The sequence below is a fragment of the Cotesia glomerata genome, linkage group LG5 (genome assembly GCF_020080835.1).
Source record: "Cotesia glomerata isolate CgM1 linkage group LG5, MPM_Cglom_v2.3, whole genome shotgun sequence".
Lineage (NCBI taxonomy): Eukaryota > Metazoa > Arthropoda > Insecta > Hymenoptera > Braconidae > Cotesia > Cotesia glomerata.
The window spans coordinates 7,301,522-7,326,224 of NC_058162.1; the positions used below are offsets into that span (position 1 = coordinate 7,301,522).

Consider the following 24,703-nt stretch of genomic DNA (forward strand, 5'->3'; position numbering starts at 1 on the left):
TGCTTTTTATATTTTATTTTTATCAATTTTATTGTGAAAAATGAGATTATGAGGCGTGCACTTTTGGATTTTCCAAACTTTTGTCAATTATTGAAGTAATTTATGTTTAAAATATTTCGCGATATTTTTCGAACTCACTTCTACCAACTTCAGCCGTTATTATAACGCGGATGCGCATTAGGAACAAAATTTACGATGTATATTTTATGAATAATAACAAAGAAAACACCAATTTAGTTTTGAATTAATTATAATTGCACAACATCGATTTAGATAGCCATATTTCAATGATTTTATCGTTTCTATTAAATTAAATAAATTTTTAGAAATTGCAAAATTAATCTTGATTTAATTATGTGTTTAATGGTCTACAAATTATGTTGGTGTACGTGAACTAACAAGAGTGTAAAAATAAAAATAGTTGCAGAGGAGGCGAAAAAATTTTTCAATCGCAGAGCACTCCTTAATGCTTTGTATTATGAGTCGTGGAATTTTTTCAGTTTTGATCTTGTTACTCACGCCCACACAGAGAAGGCGCTTTTTTTCTGAGGTAATAAGTTCAGCGTGAACCAGTTAGAGGGTCTAAATTAAGTGAAAAGCAATCTTGAACAGGAAAAACAAGGCGATTAATCTCAACAAAGTAAACTCGGAAAGTTGGATGCACTCAACGGGTGATCAGTGTCTACGTGATGTTAGCTTATCTCGATTTAAGGATATACTTTCTTTATCGCACATGAACACGTTTTATCGGCACTCCCACAAAATAGTAACGATCCTTTAAAATAGATCAAACGCATTAGTGCTCCTACGATCCAATTCAAACGCTATAAACGAGATACATTGTAGAAGAACAAAATGTTACTGGTAAAAGTACATCTAGACAATAATAACGATCAATTACTTTAATTTATCACATCACTAATTTTGTTTCCTACTTCCATTATTTGTTTTTTTCTTTTTTGCATCAAAATAGCGTATTAAACTACAATACAGTTGAATTTTTTCATGTTTTTATAGATAATAAAACAATCATACAATTTTGAAACTTTGACATTATTTTATGTGAACTTTGACAAAGTCCAAAGTGCTGCACATGTCACTTTTTTTCTATTGTAAGTAAAAAAGTAGGGTAATTATTTACAAGTAGGGTCAACCCCATTTTGAGCGATAACTTGGTAAAAAATTAACATTTCCAAATTTTTGTTCTCATTCTGCTTGTTTTTACGGCGCATTTATGATAAAAAATGTCGTGAAAGGAAAAAATAAAGATTTCGATAGCTTTTTTGCTTTTAAAAGATGAAAAAAATTTTAGCTATTATGTTTTTTGATAAAATTTTCATTTTATATTTTTTTGATGTTTTTGATATATTTTTTTTTTGAAAAGTACATAAAAAAACGAACAATTTAAAAAAAATTGATCAATTTGATATAAAAAAAAAAAATTAACATGGACTAGGATGGGTTTACCTCACTTGTAAATAATTACCAAAAGTAGACAGTTAAAAACTGAGTAAGTTCATTAAAAAAAGGACAAATTTTGTACTATTTCATTCGATTTTTGTTCATTCTAAAATAGTAGTTTATTTACATGAAATTTTTAAAACTTTCGATAAATCCTTCTAATAACGATATTGGGAAAAGGAAAACAAAATTTCATCCAAATCAATCGATATATTTTAGAGTTACAGCACGAGTAGTTTTAAAAATACAATTTTGATAAAAACGCGTTTAAAGTTTCAGTACAATAAATAATTAACTTATATGTAAAATAACTTCGTAAATATTAAATATTTTAATTTTTCTTTTTAACAATATATTATACTAGCTGTTTCTCACCCGTTCCGCTGGGCACTTTATGGAATTGCATTTTTAGATCTAGAATTGAAATTTAATTAGAGTATTGTTTTGACTTGCACAGATTCCCAATTCTATTGAATTGGCATGCACCTTTTATCCATGTAATTATTCTAGCTAATATTCATTGTAACTTTCAATGTGCAATCATTATAACATTCCCGTGTCTTTCTTATAAAAATGAATAATAATTGAGATGAAAAAAAAAAATTTGTAATGATCATTGAAAGTTTCAGTTAAAGAAATTGCAGGTCTCATAAGTGAAGAAATCTGCCTAGTATATAAACATAACCAATAGAATTAAAAAATTTATTTTAAACAAATGACAATTGAATAGAATAAATTTAGTTACAATAAAAATTCATTATTACTAAGTCAAAAAAATATAGGTTCCAGATAACTAATCACCAACATATCATATACTAAAACCTTTTCTGAAACACGCTGCATCTTATGGTATTAGTATTATTCCGATCGGTTCAGTAGTTTTTGCAGTATAATCGGACAAAAAAATCGGCTCTCCATTTATTAATATAGATTAGAAGCATGAAAAAAATTAATTTTTTTTTAATTTCTAAAAAGATTCTTTCTCTTCAATCCACGACACATCACACGGAAGATCGAACTGAAGTGCTCATGATTCATAAAGCCGTAGCTCATTGACACAATTGATCGCGACAATCGTAATCGTTCCAAGCTCAAATGAATTTCAACAAGTAATTTTGGTTCGTGTCAGCAGTTTGTTTGCTGTAAGCAGTAAGCCATACCGAAATTGCTCGATAGTGGATTTGTGAGAGAAGAATTGTTCAGACGAAATTTACAATACGTTGAGTCGAGATAATGACTTTGGGAATGAGTAATATTGAGCGTGTATACGTAAAATGGAGTGAATCTCAGTTGACGAGGAGAGAAAAATGAATAGAAAGAAATCAAAAGAACGGAACAAATGAACGAACGAATCTTGAGGTTCATGAGCACTAGAGCAATGCGATATATAATAATAATAGTAACAATAATAACATCAGAAGGGAGCGAAGGAGATGGAAATCCACTGGCAGCAGAGAAATCGATGTTAAGCCATCTACTGTTGTTGGAAGACATGCATTACATTTCCAGACATGCATTACACCGTGTAATCAAGCTAATGCACAGGTGCACATCCGCTCGTTAATCTCCAAAACGAGCGACTTTACATCAAGTTCATCATACCCTGAAAATCCAATTACTAAGCTGCTGCTATTCACAAACTATTCACATAGATCACATATTTTCGGGGAATCTACTATTCTCGCCTGGAATCCATTTACCTCAATATGTACTCTACCTCTACCCTAGCTATCGAAATATAAAGGACCAGAAATGTAGGCTAAAAGGCTAAAAGTAACTAAATAAAATGGTCTTTCATGTGCGACGTCAGATAATCGAATTAGTGAATTTACATTAAACGGGGTTTGATCTCCCGAGTTTTAGTGATGTGAAAATACCGAGTACTTATAGAATCATATCACATGCAAGGCATACATTAGTATACATATGCATATGCATGAATATATAGATATAGATATATGGAGAGATGGGGCCAGCAGAGAAACCCATCCAGAGAGATAAGGGATGAAAGAGCAAAGTTGCTATGGGTTAAATTTATACAGACGTATAACGCGACGTTAGTAAGACAGCTCACTTTATGCTGATCCTCTTATCCCCTTGGTGGGTACTGCTCCAGCTAGATACATTCACAGTGTAACATTAGGTAAAGTGAGACATCATAGTATCAAGTTCGCTGTTCATTTAAAACGCAAAAGGATTTTCCTACAGCGTTATTCCTCTTTTACGTTTTATTTTGTCGTGTCTACCTTTTAACGTCATATCACTTGTCAGAAAATTAAGTGAAAAAATATTATGAGAATCAAAAGGTTTAGGTGAGGTGTCGTGAGCTTCAGTCAATTTTTTGGGAAAATGACAATTTTTCATAAAAACAATTATTAACGAATTATCTATTATTTGGTTTTCTATTAAGAAATTTATGATCTATACTAATAGAAGGATTTGTTTATAATTGAGGTTATAATTGAGGATGATTTTACTTGTATCACTGTAGAGTGTTTTACAAGGGAGGGTGGGGAACTATTGCCCCTCCACTTTTTCCTCCGCAATATAATCTCTCAACGCCGTCATTATAACTCTCAACCACTTTTTCGTCCCCACCCCCCTGCATGTCGGGATTTTTTTCTTTCATGCCCGACACACATGTGCTGCGACTGTGGCCGACTTACGCGTTATAATCAGTACCTGCATTTGCATTACGGTCTTAAATAGTATGGAGGTACTTCTATAATGACATTTTACCTCCATAACTATATGGGAAAACCACAGAAAACCCGACCAGTACAGAGGCTGGCAATGAAGCGCACATATTTTTAGTTTATAATCATTGAAAAATATTGGTGCGCGCCGGAATCGAACCCTGGTCCCACTCTTTCGAAATGTAGGTACCGAGCCGATTAGGCTATTGCCAACCCCAGGATTTGTTTATATTTAATAAGCTTTATTAACTGTTAATAAATGATTTTTTAACATCATAGGATTTAATAAATATTTATTAACAGTTAATAAATATTTATTAACAGTTAATAAATATTTATTAACAGTTAATAAATTATTTATTAAAAACGATTTCTTAAATGTTAATAAATATTTATTAATGGTTAATGAATATTTGTTAACTGTTAACAAATATTTATTTAAATTAAAAAGCAAAAATAACAATTTTCATAACACTTTTGACACTTTTTATAACCGTATAGTTGGAATACATGATAATAATTTAATTCACTAAATAAATTAACGTTTTTAATATTTAAAAATATAAAAGATAATTATGAGCTGTGATAGAATTTGGTATTTTACAATAAATGTTATTATAATGTAATATAATTAACGTAAATAATTTATAAAGATGATTTTTATTTATAAGCAATCTTCATATCATATAACATTGCAAGCGAAAAAATTTTACTTAACAAAATATTTACTAACTGTTAATAAATATTTGTTAACTATTAATAAATAATTATTAACTATCAATAAATGTACTTTTCTCCCAAATAAATATTTATTGAAATTCAATAAATTAAATAATTATCTTCAAATAAATTAAATTATTAATAGTTAATAAATTCTTCTATCAGTGTAGGATTAAGGAAACAAATATTTTATTTGTACCAATTCTAAAACGTATTTGAAACTTTTTGTTGATTTAGAAAATAACAAAAATTGAAGAATTTTTTTATATTCTTGACACAAGTCGGTAATATTTTGAATTGATGTTACAAAGAAATTTTTAGGCAAATATTTGATTCAAAAAATCTCTAATTAAGAATATTATTTTGAAGAGTTTGATCATCTTAAATAAAACTGGAAAATTATTGAACTAAGATATTTTTTTTTGTTCAAGTAAATTGTATTTAATTCAAAATGATCGGACTCTTCAAAATAATTTTATTAGGTCACGATTTTTTATTTAATCATTAAATTAATTTCCTTACGTGTAGGTTATTTTTTTTTTTTTAAAGTAAAGTAGTTGGTTGAATTGGTGAAATTGTTGAATGGAGAACTTTTTTCTTTGCCTCGAGTTTTATTTTCTCGATTCATGAGTGAATTTTTTGTATTGGTTCAAACTGAATATCTCGAAGCAAAAGTGAAATTATGAAGATAATATTTTTCTCGACTCAACTAGTTCTTTTTTCCACTATAAAAAAAAAAAAATAATTACATATAATTCATCTTCTTTTCATCCTACTATCGTTGCACTAAATCATCTGTAAGTGATGAAGAATAAATATCAAGAGTCAAGTGTGCTACTTCTGCAAAAATTGACCAATTAATGCAAACTCATTTTGTAAAATGAACAATGATTAGGATTTTCTTGACACATAAGATATATTAAAGCCTATTATCATCATTCTGTTCTTCTATGAATAATTATAATTATCAGTTCTAAGCTATTATTAGTTTGATTTGAATACCTTGTAGATAATCAACTCTACCGTGTCCCATATTAAGGCATTGATTCGTTTTGCTCGAGGTGTGTTAATTTTTCTTTCGCTCGTGTATAATTAACACACTTTTGAGCGCGTAAAAAGTGGCTATTATTCCTTTAAAAGGTAATTTACTGTGTAAGTATATTGCGACGAGGTTGGCTTATGACCTTTTTGTAAAACTCGGCTTTATTATGTTCAGTATACATTTCAAAGTAAATCGATTTTAGATATCCAGGAATGATGTAGCTTGAATAAAAATAAAAATTTTTGAACTTTACATCAGCATTACTTCATTTATATTCTTACTGACTTTTGTAGACATTTATAATTTTTTAGTTGCAAGGATAAATGGTGTTAATATTATCGAAATACCTTGTAAGTTGACCTTTAAAAATAAAAATTATTTTTAATTTCGTATATTGACATCTGTATAATAGAAATAAGGATTCTATTGAACTTAAAAATATCAAATTAGTCAAACAACAGTACAATTATTACGTTTTATTTACTTGAATAAAAGTACCAAAGAAAGGATTTTTAATGAAAAGTTATTATTTTCTCAATGAACAAAATATCGAAAAAATATTATCAACTTAAAACGTTAACTAGGAAATTATAAATTTTGTGAGATTAATTAGATGTCTATTGGTTTAATAGTTTTGTTTGGTTAGGCATGTCTAAAAAAAGTCTCGCCATGTATTAGTAAAGATGTAGATTATTTAAAATATATATTAAGTTTATTTGAATGACAGCTTATCCAAAAATTGAAATAATATTATGAAAACTCGTGAAAATGCTTGCTTAGTTTTAGTTTGATATTTTAAACAAATTTTCAAAATTGTTAATTATTTAAATTTTATTTCATATTAAATGGAATATCATCAAATAAATTAATGTTTATTTAAATAATTAGTAAATAATAATAATCAAATGCACGAATTTATAGGGGAGGGGAGGGGCAAAATGGGGTAGGGGTGGCAAAATGGGGTACCCGCAAAATTTTGTAAAAAAAATTTTTTTTTCCAAAAAGCTCTTTCAGCTTTCTAAAATATATTTTAACGTCATTTCCTATAATTTAAGAGAAAAAAAAATTTTTCAATTTAAAAAAAAAAAATTTTTTTTTTCTAACTTTTTTACAGCAACTTTTATCGTCATTGTGCATCATAATAAATTTTTTTTCCTAAATTTAAAAAAAAAAAATAAAAAGAGGGAGTCATTGGTTCCATGTCAGTTTTCGAAAATCAAGTTCTAATCTGATCTTCACATTTTAAATGTCCTAGGAAGTAATTCTTAATATTCCTACGAGGATGTCTGTCGGCGTGTGTGTGTGTGTGTGTGTGTGTGTGTGTGTGTATACACCTCTAATAACTTTTGAGAGGCTCCACTGTTTTGAACGACATTCGCGCCATTCGATAGGGTTTAGCGAAACTTAGATTTTCTCATAAATTTAAAATAATTTTTTTTCTTTTTTTTTTTAACAGCTTTTAAACAGCCCATGCAAAAAAATTATGATTCAAAATGAATTTAAGATTGAAATTCATTTTCCTTGCTCCAAAATTTTAATAAAAACTTAGGAATATTTAGGATTAATTTCATTTAACGATTAATTCCAAAATCTAATTAGCTCTCAAATTTAAAAAACGACGTTGACTGCTGCAAACCGCATCAAAATCGGGTAATGTGTCGAAGAGAAATCGTAAACTAACCATTCTAAAAGAGTATCTTTTTCAAATAACTTCTAAATTTATTCTCGGATTATTTTTGATGTTATAATTTTTCACCGGGAGATACAAAAACTAGAATCTTCTCTAGAGAACTATTTTTTTTATCTTGATATTATTTTTACTCAAGCGAAACCCGTCAAAAATTACTACAAAGTTTAAAAACTTTTTTTGCTATTTCAATTTTTGTTAGGAGTATATTGCTTCTACTAACAATATATCTTTTTTGGGTGATTTTTTCATGTCTCTGGGTTCTTTCGTAGACTTATCGACAAGAAAATATTATTTTTTTAACGATATTTCATTTTCGGATAATGAAATTTTTTTTTCACTTTTTCAGGGGGTACCCCATTTTGTCCGCAAAAAAAAACTTTTTTTTTTTCTACGGCAACTTGAAATTTGATTATTTACCTTCAATTACGATTGAAAACGAGAAAAATCAGCATATTTAAGTCCTTAAAATCGTAACGGTTTCTTAAGTACCCCATTTTGCCCCTCCCTCCCCTAATTAAAACTTACTATTTTCTAAATCAAAATAAGAAGATTACAAATGAGCAATTAAGCATGTACTATAAACTAAAACTTTTTCCCCAACACGCTGAATTTTTCGGTAAGAATTATGTCTATTAGTGTAGTCATTTTTTCAGTTTAGCCTTTTAAAAAACCCGTCTTATCATCATTTATTATACTAATTAAGTTAAGCTAACGAGTTAGTAAAACGAGAAATAATTTAATAAATGCATTACTATAAAATAATTTTGTTCATAAATTAAGAATATTTTTCTTGAGTAAAGTATTTTTTTCCTCGCACCTTCAAGTATTACTTTTCAAAATTTCCCGCTTCTTTTGCTCGCGAAACGCCAATTTCATGAACAAACTACAGAAAGCGTTAATGGATTCTTCAGTCTAGATCACCAAAACTAATAAATATATAAATGATTTCAATAAATCCTCATAGAAGAAATATTAAATCCATGATTTTTAAAATAAAAAAACTAGCATGCACAATCACTTGCAAACGATTATTGTTATTATGCGAATACCAGTATCAATGATTTTACAGGCTGAAAGTGCAGTTAAACATCGAAACCGGGGAACCCGCTAAGATAATAAGAGATGAATAGTAAGTTTAGATAGGCTTTGAAATAGTCAGTGAGAGTGATCTCAAAATTTATCAGTTAGCTTTTTCAAGAAAAATTATTTCCATTGATTAGTATAAAATCAATCATAAAAGCAATTTTAGTTATCGATTAAGAAATTAATCACATTGTTTCGGAGAGCAAGAAGAGTAACACTGCTTTAGTAGGATTGTACTTAAAAGTTTGTTAAAAACGATAACAATCGTTTAGAGAATGTTTTTAAAGAGAGCTTCCTGCCGTTGTAGGCCTTTCCTCGTGTTCTTGTTATGTGTGGACTCTATATGGAAGATTGGCAATATAAGAATGCATATTATAAATAATGAATAGCGTAAATGCATAATGAAATGATTTATCGTTTCTATTCGCACGATAACTGACAATAGCTCGTGCTTTTTTGGGACAAGTTGGCTTCCTCTACCGATACCAATAATAACAATAACAATGATGATAATAATAAGAATAAGAACAAGAGCAGGAACAACAACAATAATAATGATAATAATTACAATAATAATGATAATGATAATGGTAATAATAGTTGTGGTGTAACAGTAGCGAATGGTTGTAGTCTGTGCAATAAATCTGTTGACGACGTGCGTTCGCTCGAGGATATTGGCTCCCTGTAAAGTAAAACTCCCGTCGAACAGTTCGTTTATTTGTTTTTGCAAAACTTTTTTATCAGGAATGTTATATCGAATTTATTCCATACGATACTTGCCAATTGACGGTTTATAAATAATCAATTTTATTCTGGGAAATGAAAGGAACTTTTAAACCTGTAAAAACCTCCACGGCTTTTCGGATCGCATAATCCCAAGGCAATAGGCAATACCTAGATCTTTCTGATCAATTTAAATAAAGTAATAAATCAACTGTCGCATGCTATTCGCAAGTTAATTACTCACTAGTGAGACATTCATTTGTGTATCTACATTATACACTTTCCGTTCTGTATTCTACATTTTACATTAGCACATTCATCATTTACTCTTCAAACTTTTTGTCCCGGTTTTCTTCGTTGGAATCTTTAATTATCGCTTTTACATTTAAAGTCTTTCATTTTTTTTTAGGCTACATGATTAACTTTTTTATTTCCAAACAAATTTATTTACTATTAAATTTCTATTGATTCTTTTCATTTTAATTCAACAGGAGTATTCTTTCTGTTGTTAAATCAAAAAATTTCTTGTCTTGAATCTTACATTCTGAATTCTTGATACGAGAAATATTTATCTTCAGTCGATAACTATTCTCACTTATTACAAAATAATGTTATTTTCAGTTGATAAGAAAATTTTTTAACCAAAAATTTTTCGAACTAAGGTAAAGTATCCAGTAGTTGAACAGGTTCCAAGGTAAAACGTATTTGACCCTACTTCTAATAAATAAAGATGTTGTTATTAGTTTAAATAAGCGATAGTCATGAAAATATAAACATAAAAACGTTCAATAGTTTTTAATTACACTAATTTTTAGCTACAAAATTTATTTAATTTGCAGTAATTAATACAAATCACAATGCTGATCACTAGTCTATAAAACTATTAGAGATTAGAGTGCTGTTAAAATCATACGACCTCAGCTTGTTCAAGTTCTGGGTACCGCTTTGAAAATTAGGAGGTATAGTTAGATGCCAAAATTTAATATAAAAATTATAGTTTGTCTTTGCGAAAAATATGCACGCAGAAAAAAATTTTGTTAAAATAACCTAAGATATGTTCTAGTAACAAATGCATTTGTTAACATAGGGATAACAAATTATATGTTAAAATAACAAAATTTAGGTTATAGCAAGTTATTGATTTGTTATAACAACAAAACAATTTGGTTACTATAGCAAAATCTTTAAGTAGATTCGCCAAAATAATTTAGTTGGTATAAAAAATTTTTTTGTTGAAACAGCAAAATTATTCTATTAAAATAACAAATAAATTTACATTAAATGTTACATTAAATTTTATAAGAATCCATAATTTAAAAATATGCTATAATCAGTGATATCTGATTTGGAAAATATTTTAGCAACAAATTAGTTTTGTTATTGCAATAAAATGATTTTGTTAGGACAATATTGTTAACAAATTGATTTGGTCATTTAACAGACTGGTTTGTCAGTATAACTTGAAACATTTTGTTAATGCGATTAATAGATTTGTTACTATAACTAAACTCATTTGTTACCGGAACATATTTTTCAGTTATCCCGTCTTTTGTTATTTCAACAAAATCATTTTTCTCACCTCCGGGCGGAAATCGTCAATTTTCCTCCCGCTGCGCTAAACGAAAATGCCGCTTTCCGCCTCCGTCGAGGAGAAAGATAGTATACACACCACGGGCGGTAAATAAGGAAGCCTCAGATCACATGTTTATTGACCTCGGCTTCACCTCGGACAACAATTACATGTGATCTGAGACATTTCTTGACTTTTACTGCCCTAGATGTAATAATATACTATTTATGCGTGTGTGTTATTTAGAAAAGACTGTTTCATTGGACAGTACAATTTTTTTTATTGAAAATGATGATATACCATTTTTTTTTACTGATTGTTCGGTTTACGATTTAGTATCTTTTTCATGAAAAAAATACCATCTATCGGCGATTCTCGACATGTCAACTTTTAAGTTAACAAAAATATAATAATATGTTTATAATTGAAAAAACTTACAGAAATTAATTACTGTATCATCTAATAATTATAATATGCGCATATTACTCATAATAAATTTACGGATTTTGTATTATAACAATTCGAAAAGTCTGTACAAGTACTGGTCCCATTTTTATAATTGTTCAAGTACTGGGTACTTTACCTTAAATAATTTGCGACTGATGGTAAAAATAATTTAATTCTCTTCAAAGATCTTAAATTTCTTTTAATTTTATTGCCATATTCGGAACAGGTCGGTAATGTCTTGAACCAACGTTACCGCGGAGCTTAATCAAAGGGAAGAAATTCTTGAACAACGAATGAGTGTATTTTTTTGAAAACATTAAAGTGCTTCGTTAGAATAAAATTAATCTGAAAAATTTCCTTTTTTTAATTCTCAAGTTATAAAATATTAGTCCACTTCTTGAACTTTTTAAATCAAGAGTAAAATTTTGAAAAAAATTTTCTCTTAAATCCAATAATTTTTTCAACATTCTCGATTTTTTCTCCATTAAAATTACAACCAGCACAAGCCTTCCCTGAAAGCCTCATAATGACCAGAGTCGGATTGAGTTGTAGACCACCCGCCTGGAACATTACTTCTGGCAATATGATAATGTGTAACTCGACTGTTAATCATTGGAACAGTATCATTGAATAGCAAAAAGGTAAAACTTCATAGCCGGGACCTTGGCCGTTATGTTGATACGTTAGATCTCTTTCTCACACCTATTACAATGTCTTTATGAATATATCTTAATACAGATGGCATGCTGGCCGGGTGCATTGAACCTCGAACATTAAATGTATCTCCAACCGAGTATGAGTAATAATAATTTATATTGACATCGGACATATATACATACACATAAACATAAACAGTGTATGTATTATATATAAATACACATGTCGAGAGCTCCATCTGCATCATCAATGTGCATGAATTATGAGGCTGTTAATTTCCGTAGAATTTATCCCATTGCACTGATACCACTTCTATACCGATTATATAACTGTACTGCACTGTGCAATGTACTCATCCTCGTCCTCATCATCTATAGCTCATTCACCGGTATATTATCATTGTCGATGTCGATGTCGATACTGGACAGTCATACGTCACATCTTCATCACACAAGTGTGCAAGTGTCATGATATCTACCTGGTAAAGCGAAAATATAGTTTCTTGTTTTCTCTCCTATTCTATAGCCATAATGAAAAAAAATTTATCTTAAAAGTAAATGCATAGGGGAAGGACGGGCAAAACGGATATGTTAATTTAAAACTGAAATAACAAATATATATTATAATCATATCTATTCTTAACTTTGGCTAATAATTTTTTGGGTAATTGAAGTTTATAATTAAAGTAAAATAAAAATAAAAACAAAAAAATTCTTCTTCGAAATTAAAAAAAAAAAAAAAGTCAACATTATCCGTTTTGCCCTACCAGGGCGGGCAAAATGAATACTCAGGTTGCGTAAAACGAATACTGATTAGAAAATACATTTCAATCAAAACGATCGTCGCAAAAATATGAACCACGTCCGGAATATGAAGAAAAAAATCAAATCTGCATCGTCCTTAACAACATTAAAATAATCAATGTATATTTACGATTTAAAATTTTAATTTTTTTCCTAAATTTCAATATTTATAAAAAAAAATTCTCACAATTATGCAAAACCAATGCTTTATCGATAACGGTAAGTGTAGTTACATAATAGATTGATAGATTACAGTCTAAAATGTTTCTATCGATCGACCAGCGATTTAAAACGATTATTCATTTTACCCGCCCTCTCCGTCTTGCCCGCCCGTCCCCTAAATGATACTGTAAAAAATAAGAAGTAAATTCGTACTAATAAAAGAATAATGATATTCTTAATTTTCGTCAAAATATTTAAACAAAATTCTAAATCTCAAAGATGATTAGTTTATGATCACTCGGGGTGATAACTAATATTTCAAAAAAGTTATCTCAAGTTTAACTTTATAAATATTTTTTTTTTTTTATTATTAAATTTATATGCCAAGGCTTAAATCATATGGCAAGCAATATTAATTATTTTTTTTCTCAAAAATTTGACTTTGGAACATTGAATCAAATTTTAATAAAGATTATTTTGTTTTTAATTTTTATTGATAAATCTTCATGTAAGAAAATAAAAATTAATAAATTGTTGACATGTTTACGTTTAATGAAATGAAATTAACGTTAATTCAAATAGATTTTTTCCACTTTGAACCCCGCACACTAACACCCTCTTGCACCTAGATCAACCGCTTTCAGAAAATGTTTTTTTCCACTTTTATGTCTAAATATCTTATTAACTAATTTAACTATCAATTGTAAAATATAATTTAAAAAATACCTTATATTATTTGTGAACAATATTTTATAAATAAACTTACTTAAATTCAATAACATTTCTCATAAATTTTCAGTTACTAAGATGTTGACTAGACTATAAGGTGACGGTTTATGTATATAACACGATATTTAATATTGTGTTTTGATGAAAATTAACTATTTTTTTACAAATGTTTATTAGGTAAAAAAATGCGAGAGTCAATTTCTTATAGTACTTTAGACTTTGTAAATCGTTCTGTACATTTTAAATATTTTATTATAAATTGTAATGTTTAAAATTATCAACATTAAAAATTCAACTGTAAATTATTATATTTTAATTTTTTTAATACCATATCAATCTTGATGATATGTAATTGTTTTTGTTAAATAACAAATTTTCGATTGTAGCATTAGCTAATAAATATTCGTTAAACAAAGAATATTTACTGTTAAAAATTATATTACTTAATGATTATTTAACTTTAGATTTTCCATTGAATGGTCAAGACTAGGTAACCCATCCTTGGCCCAAGTCTGGCGTACCATCAAATGGCCAGAGCTAGGTGAGCCAGTCTTGGCCCAAGACTGGTGCGCCATTGGACGGCCGAGGCTAGTTAACCCAACCTTGGCCCAAGTCTGGTTCACCAAAGGAACGGCCAAGGCTGAGTTCCCCAGTCTTGGCCCAACTCTGGGACGCCAAGCCTGGCGTCCCAGTGTTGGCGCAAGCTTGGCCCCGTCGTTCAACTCTGGGGACTCCTACATATATATATATATATATATATATATATATATATATATATATATATATATATGTATATTTTACTGAAGATTTATATTTTGTTGTTTATTTGATACTTATAAAAAGCTTCAATGAAAATTTTTTGTTATTATTAAACAAATTAATATTTATATCTTTTTATTCATGTGTCAAAAATCTAATCTTACAAGAACTTGTGATAATTTTTGTTTTATAATTGTTTTCTTTATCATTAAATGTTAAGTATTGTAACAACGGTTCAATTAGTATCTGCTATAAACATCAATCAATTATTTAATTAAATGAACTATTACTATCATAATATAATAAACAACAATTTTTCTCAGTAATTCACTAAATGATTGCGTCATACTTATAGTAAATTTAATTATTACCAAAATGTGATTATATACAGAAAAAGAAACGTTCTTGAACCAAGTATACAATTTTGAAGAACTTAATATTCTTGATTTAAAGAAATTTCACTTAATTCAAGAATTTTTCGTCTTGATTTAAGACAATTACCCTTTTTAAAATTATATACTTCGTTCAAGAATTTTCCTCTTGAATCAAGATAATTTTTTTTTCAGTGTAAATTATCAATTTAATTTCTCGATCAATTATCAATGTCAAAGGTTATTTTAGCTGGGTGTTATGAATTCTATTATTTTCAGATGCTTTAATTATTTATAAACCTTAACTTTTTTAATTATTATATTTAATAACTTACAGAGTAAAAAATGTCTCGAGAACGAGCTTCTCGGCGATTTTACAGAATACATATTGCGCACGATCTATCTGTTTATATGGATCGAGGGCGTAACGCTGAGCAAGAAAATCGGTGGAGTTTTGAAGTAGCTTGGGAAGTTGCTAATAAAGGTTGGTGGTTTGATACTCAACTGTGTACTTATTTTTTATGATTCATACATCAAAGCTTGCAATATTTTTTCTTTTTATTATAGTTGGCGGTATTTATACTATAATTAGATCAAAAGCTTATGTGTCAACTGAAGAATTGGGGGATCGGTATTGTATGATGGGACCTTACAAAGAACAATCTGCTAGGACTGAAGTGGAACAAGCTGAATTTCCCCATCATAGTCCCTTGAAGAAGGCTGTCAAAGTATTGAGAGACCAAGGATTTAAAGTATAATTTATTTTTATTATTATTGATAAATGAATTTAAGCAATGAAAAAATACATACAGTACCGACGGAAAATTTCCGGACAACCTTCTTGTTTACTTTTTAATTTAAATATGATACATAAACTAATTAACTTGATCTATAAAGAAAATGCTATTTTATATTACAAAGTGTGTACAATCGTGTCATTGACTTTTTTCTTGATTTATTTTACTTTTAATAATCGTTTTAATAAATTTTCATCTTGTCCGGATACTTTCTGTCGGTAGTGTATAATTTGGATCAATGAATACAGATACACTGAGAAAAAAGTATTTTGATTATCACAATACTTGGTATTTTGATTATCAAAATACCAAGTATTGTGATTATCAGAATATAAGTCAGTTCAAGATCTATACTCTGCGCAGTAAACTATAATATATGCTCTGTCACTGCCATCGACGTTTTAACACTAACAGTTAGTTTATTTGATTTATGCACTGGTAAAAATAGATTTCAACTAGTATTTATTATATTAGCTTGAAAAAAATTTATTATTACACTTTTAATTTTAATTTTAATTTGTTTTGTTAGCTTTATGTCAATTGATTTGTGCCAGTAAAGTGAGGTTATAAACATCTAATAGTCTATTACATTGGTATACTGATCAACAGACTCGATAGAGTCTGACGCCAAGTTCCGTTCTCAAGCCAGACTACCGAGTATGTATATACCGTAAGCAGAACGGTTTTTTGAGGTTACAAATTTTTTTTCAAATTTATTTTGATTTTTTTTTTTTATATGATATTTTATAATAGTAGTTCATGCTTTTTATTACGCGTATTACTTGATTATTATCAATTATCTTTATAATTTCTATTTAAAATTATTAAAGATAATCAGCACAAACTATAGCGACCCAGATTTTTAGATTTTAACTTTTTTCTTATGTAAAAAGCGGACGGCCAGAGACTAAATAATATAAAGATGCATGCTAATCTTATAATAGATGGGAAACTACAGTGAAAAAAAGATATTTGACAGCTTGCAATTACACACGCCAGGCGGCGCAAGAATAACTTTTACATGAACTATAGCTTAAAAGGGATAGTTTGCCACCGGAAATGTATTAAATTAAAATTGTCAATTTTTATTATAATTACAAAAAATACTGAAATCCGAACAAAAACAGTTTCACTGTAAAAAAATCACGCCAAGTCCACGTTCATAAGACTATTAAGAAAAAAAAATTTTATTTCTTTACAAAAAAATATAAAATTAAACATTAAAAAATGCAAGTAACCGATATGGTTGTATATGATTTTCGGAAATTAAAAAAAATTTTTTTGTAAATTTAAAAATTAAAAGAAACAATTTTGGAACGTACTTGGTGTGCGTCATTGTGTACTTCAATTTTTTTTAAAAGTCCTAGTAGATAGATTTTAGGAATTTCATAAAAAGTGAAATTTTTCGTAACCACGCACACTAAATACGTTCCAAAATTGTTTTTTTTAATTTTTAAATTTACAACAAAATTTTTTTTAATTTCCGAAAATCATATACAACCATATCGGTTACTTGCATTTTTTAATTTTTAATTTTATATCTTTTTGTAAAGAAATAAAATTTTTTTTTTCTTAATAGTCTTATGAACGTGGACTTGGCGTGATTTTTTTACAGTGAAACTGTTTTTGTTCGGATAATTAGTATACCTAGGTATTGTGAAAATCAGTATACTTATTGTGATAATCAAAATACCACGTATTCTTAGTAGCACAATACCAAGTATTCTGATTATCAAAAAAAATATCCTTCGTAGCAAAATACTTTTTTCTCAGTGTAGTGACTGGTACTTGGCTTGTTGATGGAAACCCTCAAGTAATTTTATTTGACATCGGGAGTACAGCATGGAAACTAGATGAATACAAGTCAGAATTATGGAACACTTGCAATATAGGTATTCCACATTTAGATAATGAAGCTAATGATGCCGTTATACTGGGATATCTTGTATGTCAATTTATAACTGAATTCAGGTAAGACAAAATTCGTTGAAATTTATTATATTGTAATTTTAATGGATTATTAAATTGACATTGATAAATAAATTTAGAAAGGCTGCTGAAGAGAGTTCCAGTGTACAGCCAAGAGTTTTGGTCCATTGCCATGAGTGGCAAGCCGGTCTTGGATTAGTTGCTTTGAGAACAAGAGATGTTGATGTCGCGACTATTTTCACTACTCATTCAACGCTTTTAGGCAGATACCTTTGTGCCGGAAAAATTGATTTTTACAATAACTTGGATAAGGTAAACTTCAAATGATAATGATTGATGTGGATATTCTTTACGTATTTATAATTATAAAAAAAATTTCCAGTTCAATGTTGATGAAGAAGCTGGAAAACGTCAAATCTATCATCGATATTGTATGGAACGAGTAGCGGCTCACCTTTGTCATATATTTACAACTGTTTCGGATATTACTGGCATTGAAGTTGAACATTTACTCAAACGTAAACCAGATATTATCACACCAAATGGTTTGAATGTTAAAAAATTTTCAGTACTTCATGAGTTTCAAAAGTTACATACTGTTAACAAAAAAAAAATTCACGAATTTGTCCGAGTTCATTTCCGAGGTCATTTCTATGGGTGTGTATTAAAAGAAAAAAAAAAAAAAAAAAAAAAAAAATAAAACTTTATTAATAATACTTTAATTCTTAGTGGGAAATAAGGACTCAATTTTTTGTGGACTATTTTTTATTAATAATAAAAATAAATTATTATTTCAGTCATTTTGATTTTGATCTGGATAAAACTTTATATTTTTTCACTGCTGGACGTTATGAATTTGGAAATAAAAGAGCTGATATTTTTATAGAAGCTTTAGCCAGATTAAATTATTATTTAAAAACCTCAAAACCAGATATTACTGTGGTTGCATTTTTAATTTTTCCCGCACGTACAAATAATTTTAACGTTGAATCTCTACGCGGACATGCGGTAAGTATTTAATAATTTTAGTTTTGATGTAAACAAGTTGTGCTTTAATTTTATGAAATCAAATTTTTCTAGGTGACTAAATCATTAAGAGACACTATCTATGTAATTCAACAAAATGTTGGCAAACGAATGTATGAATCTTGTCTTTCCGGAAGATTACCTGATGCAATGGATATGCTATTGAAAGATGAAATTATAAAAATTAAACGGTAAAACTTGAGTTACTATAAATCTAAAAAATTATTTAAACATTATTAAAAACTTTTTATAGTTGTCTATATGGTTTACAACGAAGTGGTCTACCCCCAGTTACGACTCAAATGTTATTAATGATTGGAATGATCCAATTTTGAATACAATAAGAAGGTGCAATTTATTCAATACGGCCCATGATCGAGTTAAAGTAATATTTCGAAAAATGTGACTAACAAAATTAAAAAACAATAACCTCGATTTTCGAAAATTTTTTATTTTCTTAGGGGGAAGTTAAAAATATGTTTTACTTATAGATAGTCTTTCATTCAGAGTTTTGATCTTCTACGAATCCACTTTTTGGACTTGATTATGAAGAATTTGTTCGAGGATGCCATTTAGGAGTTTTTCCATCATATTACGAACCGTGGGGATATACTCCAGCTGAATGTACAGTTATGGGAAGTCCAAGTATAACAACAAATTTATCTGGATTTGGTTGTTTTATGCAAGAACATATCGCTGATCCGATGAGTTATGGAATTGATATTGTCGATCGTCGTTTTACTGATGTTGAATCTAGCGTTCAACAATTAGCCAATTACATGTTTGATTTTACTCGACTTAGTCGACGGCAGCGAATTATTCAGAGAAATCGTACCGAACGTTTAAGTGACATGCTTGATTGGCGAAATCTTGGAATTGTAGATATTTTTTTATTTTTATCATTCAAGTAATGAAAAAAAAAAAAAAAAAAACTAACTGAATGTTATTTAATTTTAGTATTATCGGCAAGCAAGAATGAAAGCGTTAGTAAAAGTTTATCCAGAATTTACATCAGAACTGGATGATACTAGTGTTGGTCGATTTAACTATCCAAGACCATTAAGCAAGCCTCCATCACCGTCTTCATCTCGCATTACTACACCTGCAGCTTCAGTCTATGGTTCCGACGAAAAGGATGAAGTCGATGATGAAAAAGAGGTGCACATTTATTGTTAACTAGCCGTTACCCACCCGCTTCGCGTGGCGTACAATATACGTGTATTTGTATATCTATATTCACAAATATAGGTATACAAATACATAGAGTGATCATATAATGGTACATGATCATCTATTATGGCTTGTACCTTATATAAAAATTTTTAATTTTTTCTATATTTAATGCCTTCTTATTATCCTTTAGGAATTGAATTTTATAATTTTTTAATTAACGCCCACGCAAGGATTTGTAAGGGTGGCATTTCATAAAATTCATTCTTTACAGCTCAAAAACTCCAAAAAAAATCCATCTGGCCCAGTTTCAATCCTTTAGCTGCTATAGATTAAAAGGTACAATTTCTTTTAATTTTACGCCCACGCACGGACATGTAGGGGTAGAATTTAATGAAATTTATTCTTAACAGCTCAAAAACGCCAAAAAACCATTCTGGCCATGTTTCAAAGTATTAATAGCTATAGATTGAAATTTACGAATTTTTTCTTAATTTGACGCCCACGCACGGGCACGCCAGGGGGGTGGAATGTCACAGAATTCGTTTTTAAAAAATTTCTAAATGTAATTTGAAACATTCTGACCAAGTTTTGAACTATTAAAAGCCATAATTGAAAAATATGAATTTTTTTTCGTGAACACCCCCGCAACCCCCCTTGTGGGTGGAATTTCGTGAAATCCGTTCTTAGCTGACCTCTACTTGGCAAAAGGAATATTCCTGCCAAATTTCAAGTCTCTAGGTCTTATAGTTCCAGAGATATCGTGATGAGTGACTATCTATATCTATAGAAAGTCTCCTATATATATATAGATTATGTAGTAAAATCTCTATCTAGTTGTGCAAGTTATGTTTTTTGCTCTTCTCAAAACACAACTATGAAACTTTATAGAAATTTAAGCGTGCTCGATGATTAATAATTTGATTTAATGGTTTTTCAGCTTGAAGAATTAAGACAAGCAAATGACAGATAAGGTCATTGTTTTTTTTTTTTTTTTTTTTTTTAAGTGATAATATTGAAAAATTGATAACATCCACGAAAAGAATAATTTAAAATAAATACTTTATTAATATTAAATTTTTCAATTATAAACTGCCGCTACAATTTTTAATAAATGTTTTTTTTCATTATTTTGTTTTTTCATCTCTTCCATGTTATTGAAATTAACTTTTATAGAGCAATTTAAAAAATTTTTTTACAAATAAATTATTTTATTAGAAAATAATATTGAAGAAATAAAAAAAAATATTTATGCAATTTTGTTTGATTAAAAAAATTTTTTGTCACACCAAACTAAGGAAAAAAATTATATTAATTTTGATATTTTTAAACAAATAATTATTTTTTTATTTTTATTTAATGTAAAAACAATAAAGAATTTTGCGAACTTTTTTTTATTTATGTAAATAAAATCCATTTTGGAGTGAATTTTACTCTGGAGGGATTTGATCAATTAAAAATTATCCATTTCCCATATTTTTTTTTCTGTGTATATACATTATTTATTAATTTTTAATATAAATTAATTCCGTAGGGAAGAATATAACGCTCCACGTTATTTTAATTTATTATTGTAATTTCTGTGTCTGAATGACACATCAATGCATATTTAAAGCAACTCAAACTCCAATTTGTACCTAATTAAATAATTCAACGAATAAACGAGCACAATAATCGATCACCGAAAGTTGATAGCTCGGACAAAAATGATCACCGGCTCGTGTATTACCTTATAATTATTTTTGGTGTTATTATAATTATTTATCATTCAGTAAATATTTGTTGTTTATCATAGATATCGATGATTTAATAATCAACAGTGGGCAACCCAATTAAGCATGATTAATAATTGATGAAGAGAAGGATATGCGGAGTGGCTAACGACTAACAGCTAGCAGCTAAGCGGCTAACAGGTATCGGATTTCCATAAAACGTACTCCACTTGAACTATTACCGTATTTGGATTGTTGATGCATTATAGGGAGCTCTCACTCCACTCACCCAATTGTAAAGCAGAACAATCTCGGATTATGCTCCAATGTGCTTCTGCTTGTAATTACTTGATAGCCGACAACTAGGACACGGCATAAGACGTGCAACAATCTATAGCTTACAGTCAGGAATTGCTTGCTGTGTTGCTAGTATTGCGGTTAATGATGATATTTGATAGTGATGGATAAATTCGGTACTTACATGTTGGTCTCGTCCTGTTCGGCCTCGTCAAGGGGATCCAGGGTCGCTGGGGAGGCGGATTTGCTGTTACTGAAACGCAAATTTTTAAAAATTAGAATCTTTATTGATGAAATTTTTGTTAATTAAATTTGAAAGGAATTTTTGTATTCAAATTAAAGAAAAAAATTAGGAAAACGGTTGACCCTGAAGGCCATCCCTGCAACTTCCCGCTAATTCCATACTTAGGCGTTTAAAATTGCACCAATGACGTTTTTGAGCTCTTGGAGCTCAAAAATACAATTTATGGGTTATTTTGAGCTCTCCGAGCTCAAAGAGATTACTTTCCCATGCTTTAAAGCTCTTCGAGCTCAAAAGTCTGATAGAGATTTGATAAGACACTATTTTTTGAATTTTTAAACCGCAATAACTTTTGAATGAATAAACCGATTTTTACGCGGTTAGAAGCATTCGACGCAGTTTTTTAAGCCTCACAAAGAATTTCAAATTTTGAATTGATTGCGCTAGGAATTTTGGAGTTATTCCGAAAAAACACTTTTTTCGGTTTTCTTTCGTTCACGATGTCTCTCGAACGAATCAACCGATTTTGACTGGACTGGTAGCGATCGACGTGGTTTTTTGAGGTTAAGAGCTGATTAGTTTTTGGAATTGAACCTTTAAGCCGTTTAAAAGTTATTCCAAAAAAACCACATTTGAAAAAAATTTTTTTTTCAGTTTTTTTAAGATTTCTCAAAATCTATTGATCTGAATTGGTCCAAATAGTTTTTAAAATCTAAGTTTGGTCAAGCCCTTTCGAATGGCACCAATTGCGATGAAATCGGTCAAGCCGTTCAAAAGTTATAAGCGGTTCACATACTTTCACACACACACACACACACACACACACACACACACACACACACACACACACACACACACACACACACCGTGACAACCTCGCGGGGATAGTCAGGGAAGCTTCCTGTGACCTTCAAACGTCGAGATCTGATGAAAACTCGATTTTTGCAAAACGGGGTGAAAACAATAACTTCCCGATTTTTGAAAATCTTCGATTTTCTTAGCGGGAAGTTAAAAATTATTTTATTTTAATATGTTAGCATAGGAATCACAAATCGATTTGTTGAAATAATAAGATTGTTATGTCAATATAACAAAAATTTTTTGCTGGTTTAATGTAAACCAATCAGTTGATATAACAATTTTTTTTTTGAAATAGCTAAATTATTTTGTTCATATCTATACTAATAAATAAAGAGACGGTTTTTTTGTCCGGTTATACTGCGAAAACTACTGAACCGATCGGAATAAAAATAATACCATCAGATGCAGTGTGTTTCGGAGAAGGTTTTAGTATATGATATGTTGGTGATTACTTATCCGAAGCCTATATTTTTTTGACTTAGAAATAATGAATTTTTATTGTTACTAAATTTATTCTATTCGATTGTCATTTGTTTAAAATAAATTTTTTAATTCTATTGGTTATGTTTATATACTAGGCAGATTTCTTCACTTATGAGACCTGCAATTTCTTTAACTGAAACTTTCAATGCTCAATACAAATTTTTTTTTTTTTTTCAAATCAATTATTATTCATTTTTGTAAGAATGATACGGGAATGTTACAATGATTGGACATTGAAAGTTAGAATGAATATTAGCTAGAATAATTATATGGATAAAAGGTGCATGTCAATTCGATAGAATTGAGAATTTGTGCAAGTAAAAACAATACTCAAATTAAATTTCAAGTCTAGATTTAAAAATGTAATTCTATAAAGCGCCCAGCGAATAATTTTGTTGGAAAAATTTTCAAAAGAACATTTTTCCAAGACAGTAACCAGATTTTCGAGCTCGAAATTGTATTTTGAGATTTAAGAGCTATACTGATAAAAAATTTAACTTGATTCAAAAGAAAAAATCTTGAATCAAGAATACCATTTTGAAGAAAATAATTTTCTTGAATCAAAAGGAAGAACTCTTGAATTGAGAATAATTTCTTATCTTATGAATTTTTTCTCTTGAGTCAAGAAAATGATTTCTTATTCAAAATAACTCTTGGTTCAAGATTTTTTTTCTTGAATCAAGTTAAATTTTTTATCAGTGTACAACTTTTGCAATGAAAATTTTTTTGAGCGTTTTAAACTCAACAGGAACATAACAGGAAGTTTTAAGAATGGTCGCAGAGTTAAATATATTCAAGATTTTTTAATTGGGACAATAAAAAAAAATTGTACTTTAATGACAATTGTGGAGAAAAGCTTCTCAAAATATTACACCTATTTTTGGCAACAAAATAATTTTGCTACTACAAAAAAAATGAACAGAGTAACAAAAGCAAAATTATTTTGTTGTCCTATCAAAATTAATTTAATGACGTAACAAACTGGTTTGTTATTACAACTTGCCTTATCATGTCCGACCAAAAAATTTTTTTCTTCATAATTTTAAATCAAGAATGCAATTATTAAAAAAATGATGTTTTTTTATTCAACATAAGAATAATTTTTATTACTCAATATATATATCATACAAATGGAGTTAAGTACAAGGTTCAAATTTCTTGGAAGATAAAATAAAGATGTCAGACCGTATACGGAAGTAAAAAACACAAATAATGAATGAATGTATAATTACAGAAGTAAATAACAACAATAATCGGTGAAGTACAGATCCCCT

At 29.0% G+C, this 24,703-nt stretch overlaps 2 protein-coding genes across 4 annotated transcripts in view; one reads left to right on the forward strand and one right to left on the reverse strand.

Annotated features, from left to right (window-relative positions):
• Positions 1-24,703, reverse strand: part of LOC123265477 (CCR4-NOT transcription complex subunit 6-like) — a 602,565-nt gene that overhangs the window by 33,540 nt on the left and 544,322 nt on the right. For all 3 annotated transcript variants that reach the window (XM_044729267.1, XM_044729268.1, XM_044729266.1), the window contains exon 4: positions 22,029-22,097. In XM_044729267.1, the coding sequence (XP_044585202.1) occupies positions 22,029-22,097 (69 nt within the window). The remainder of the gene's footprint in view (positions 1-22,028; positions 22,098-24,703) is intronic.
• On the forward strand, positions 15,235-20,850 carry LOC123265481 (glycogen [starch] synthase-like). The gene is given in 12 exon segments (XM_044729273.1): positions 15,235-15,397; positions 15,481-15,665; positions 17,485-17,681; positions 17,759-17,951; positions 18,022-18,296; positions 18,437-18,647; positions 18,720-18,856; positions 18,919-18,962; positions 18,965-19,050; positions 19,157-19,543; positions 19,623-19,823; positions 20,776-20,850. Coding segments are annotated over 12 exon segments (2,088 nt in total). The 5' UTR covers positions 15,235-15,258; the 3' UTR covers positions 20,809-20,850.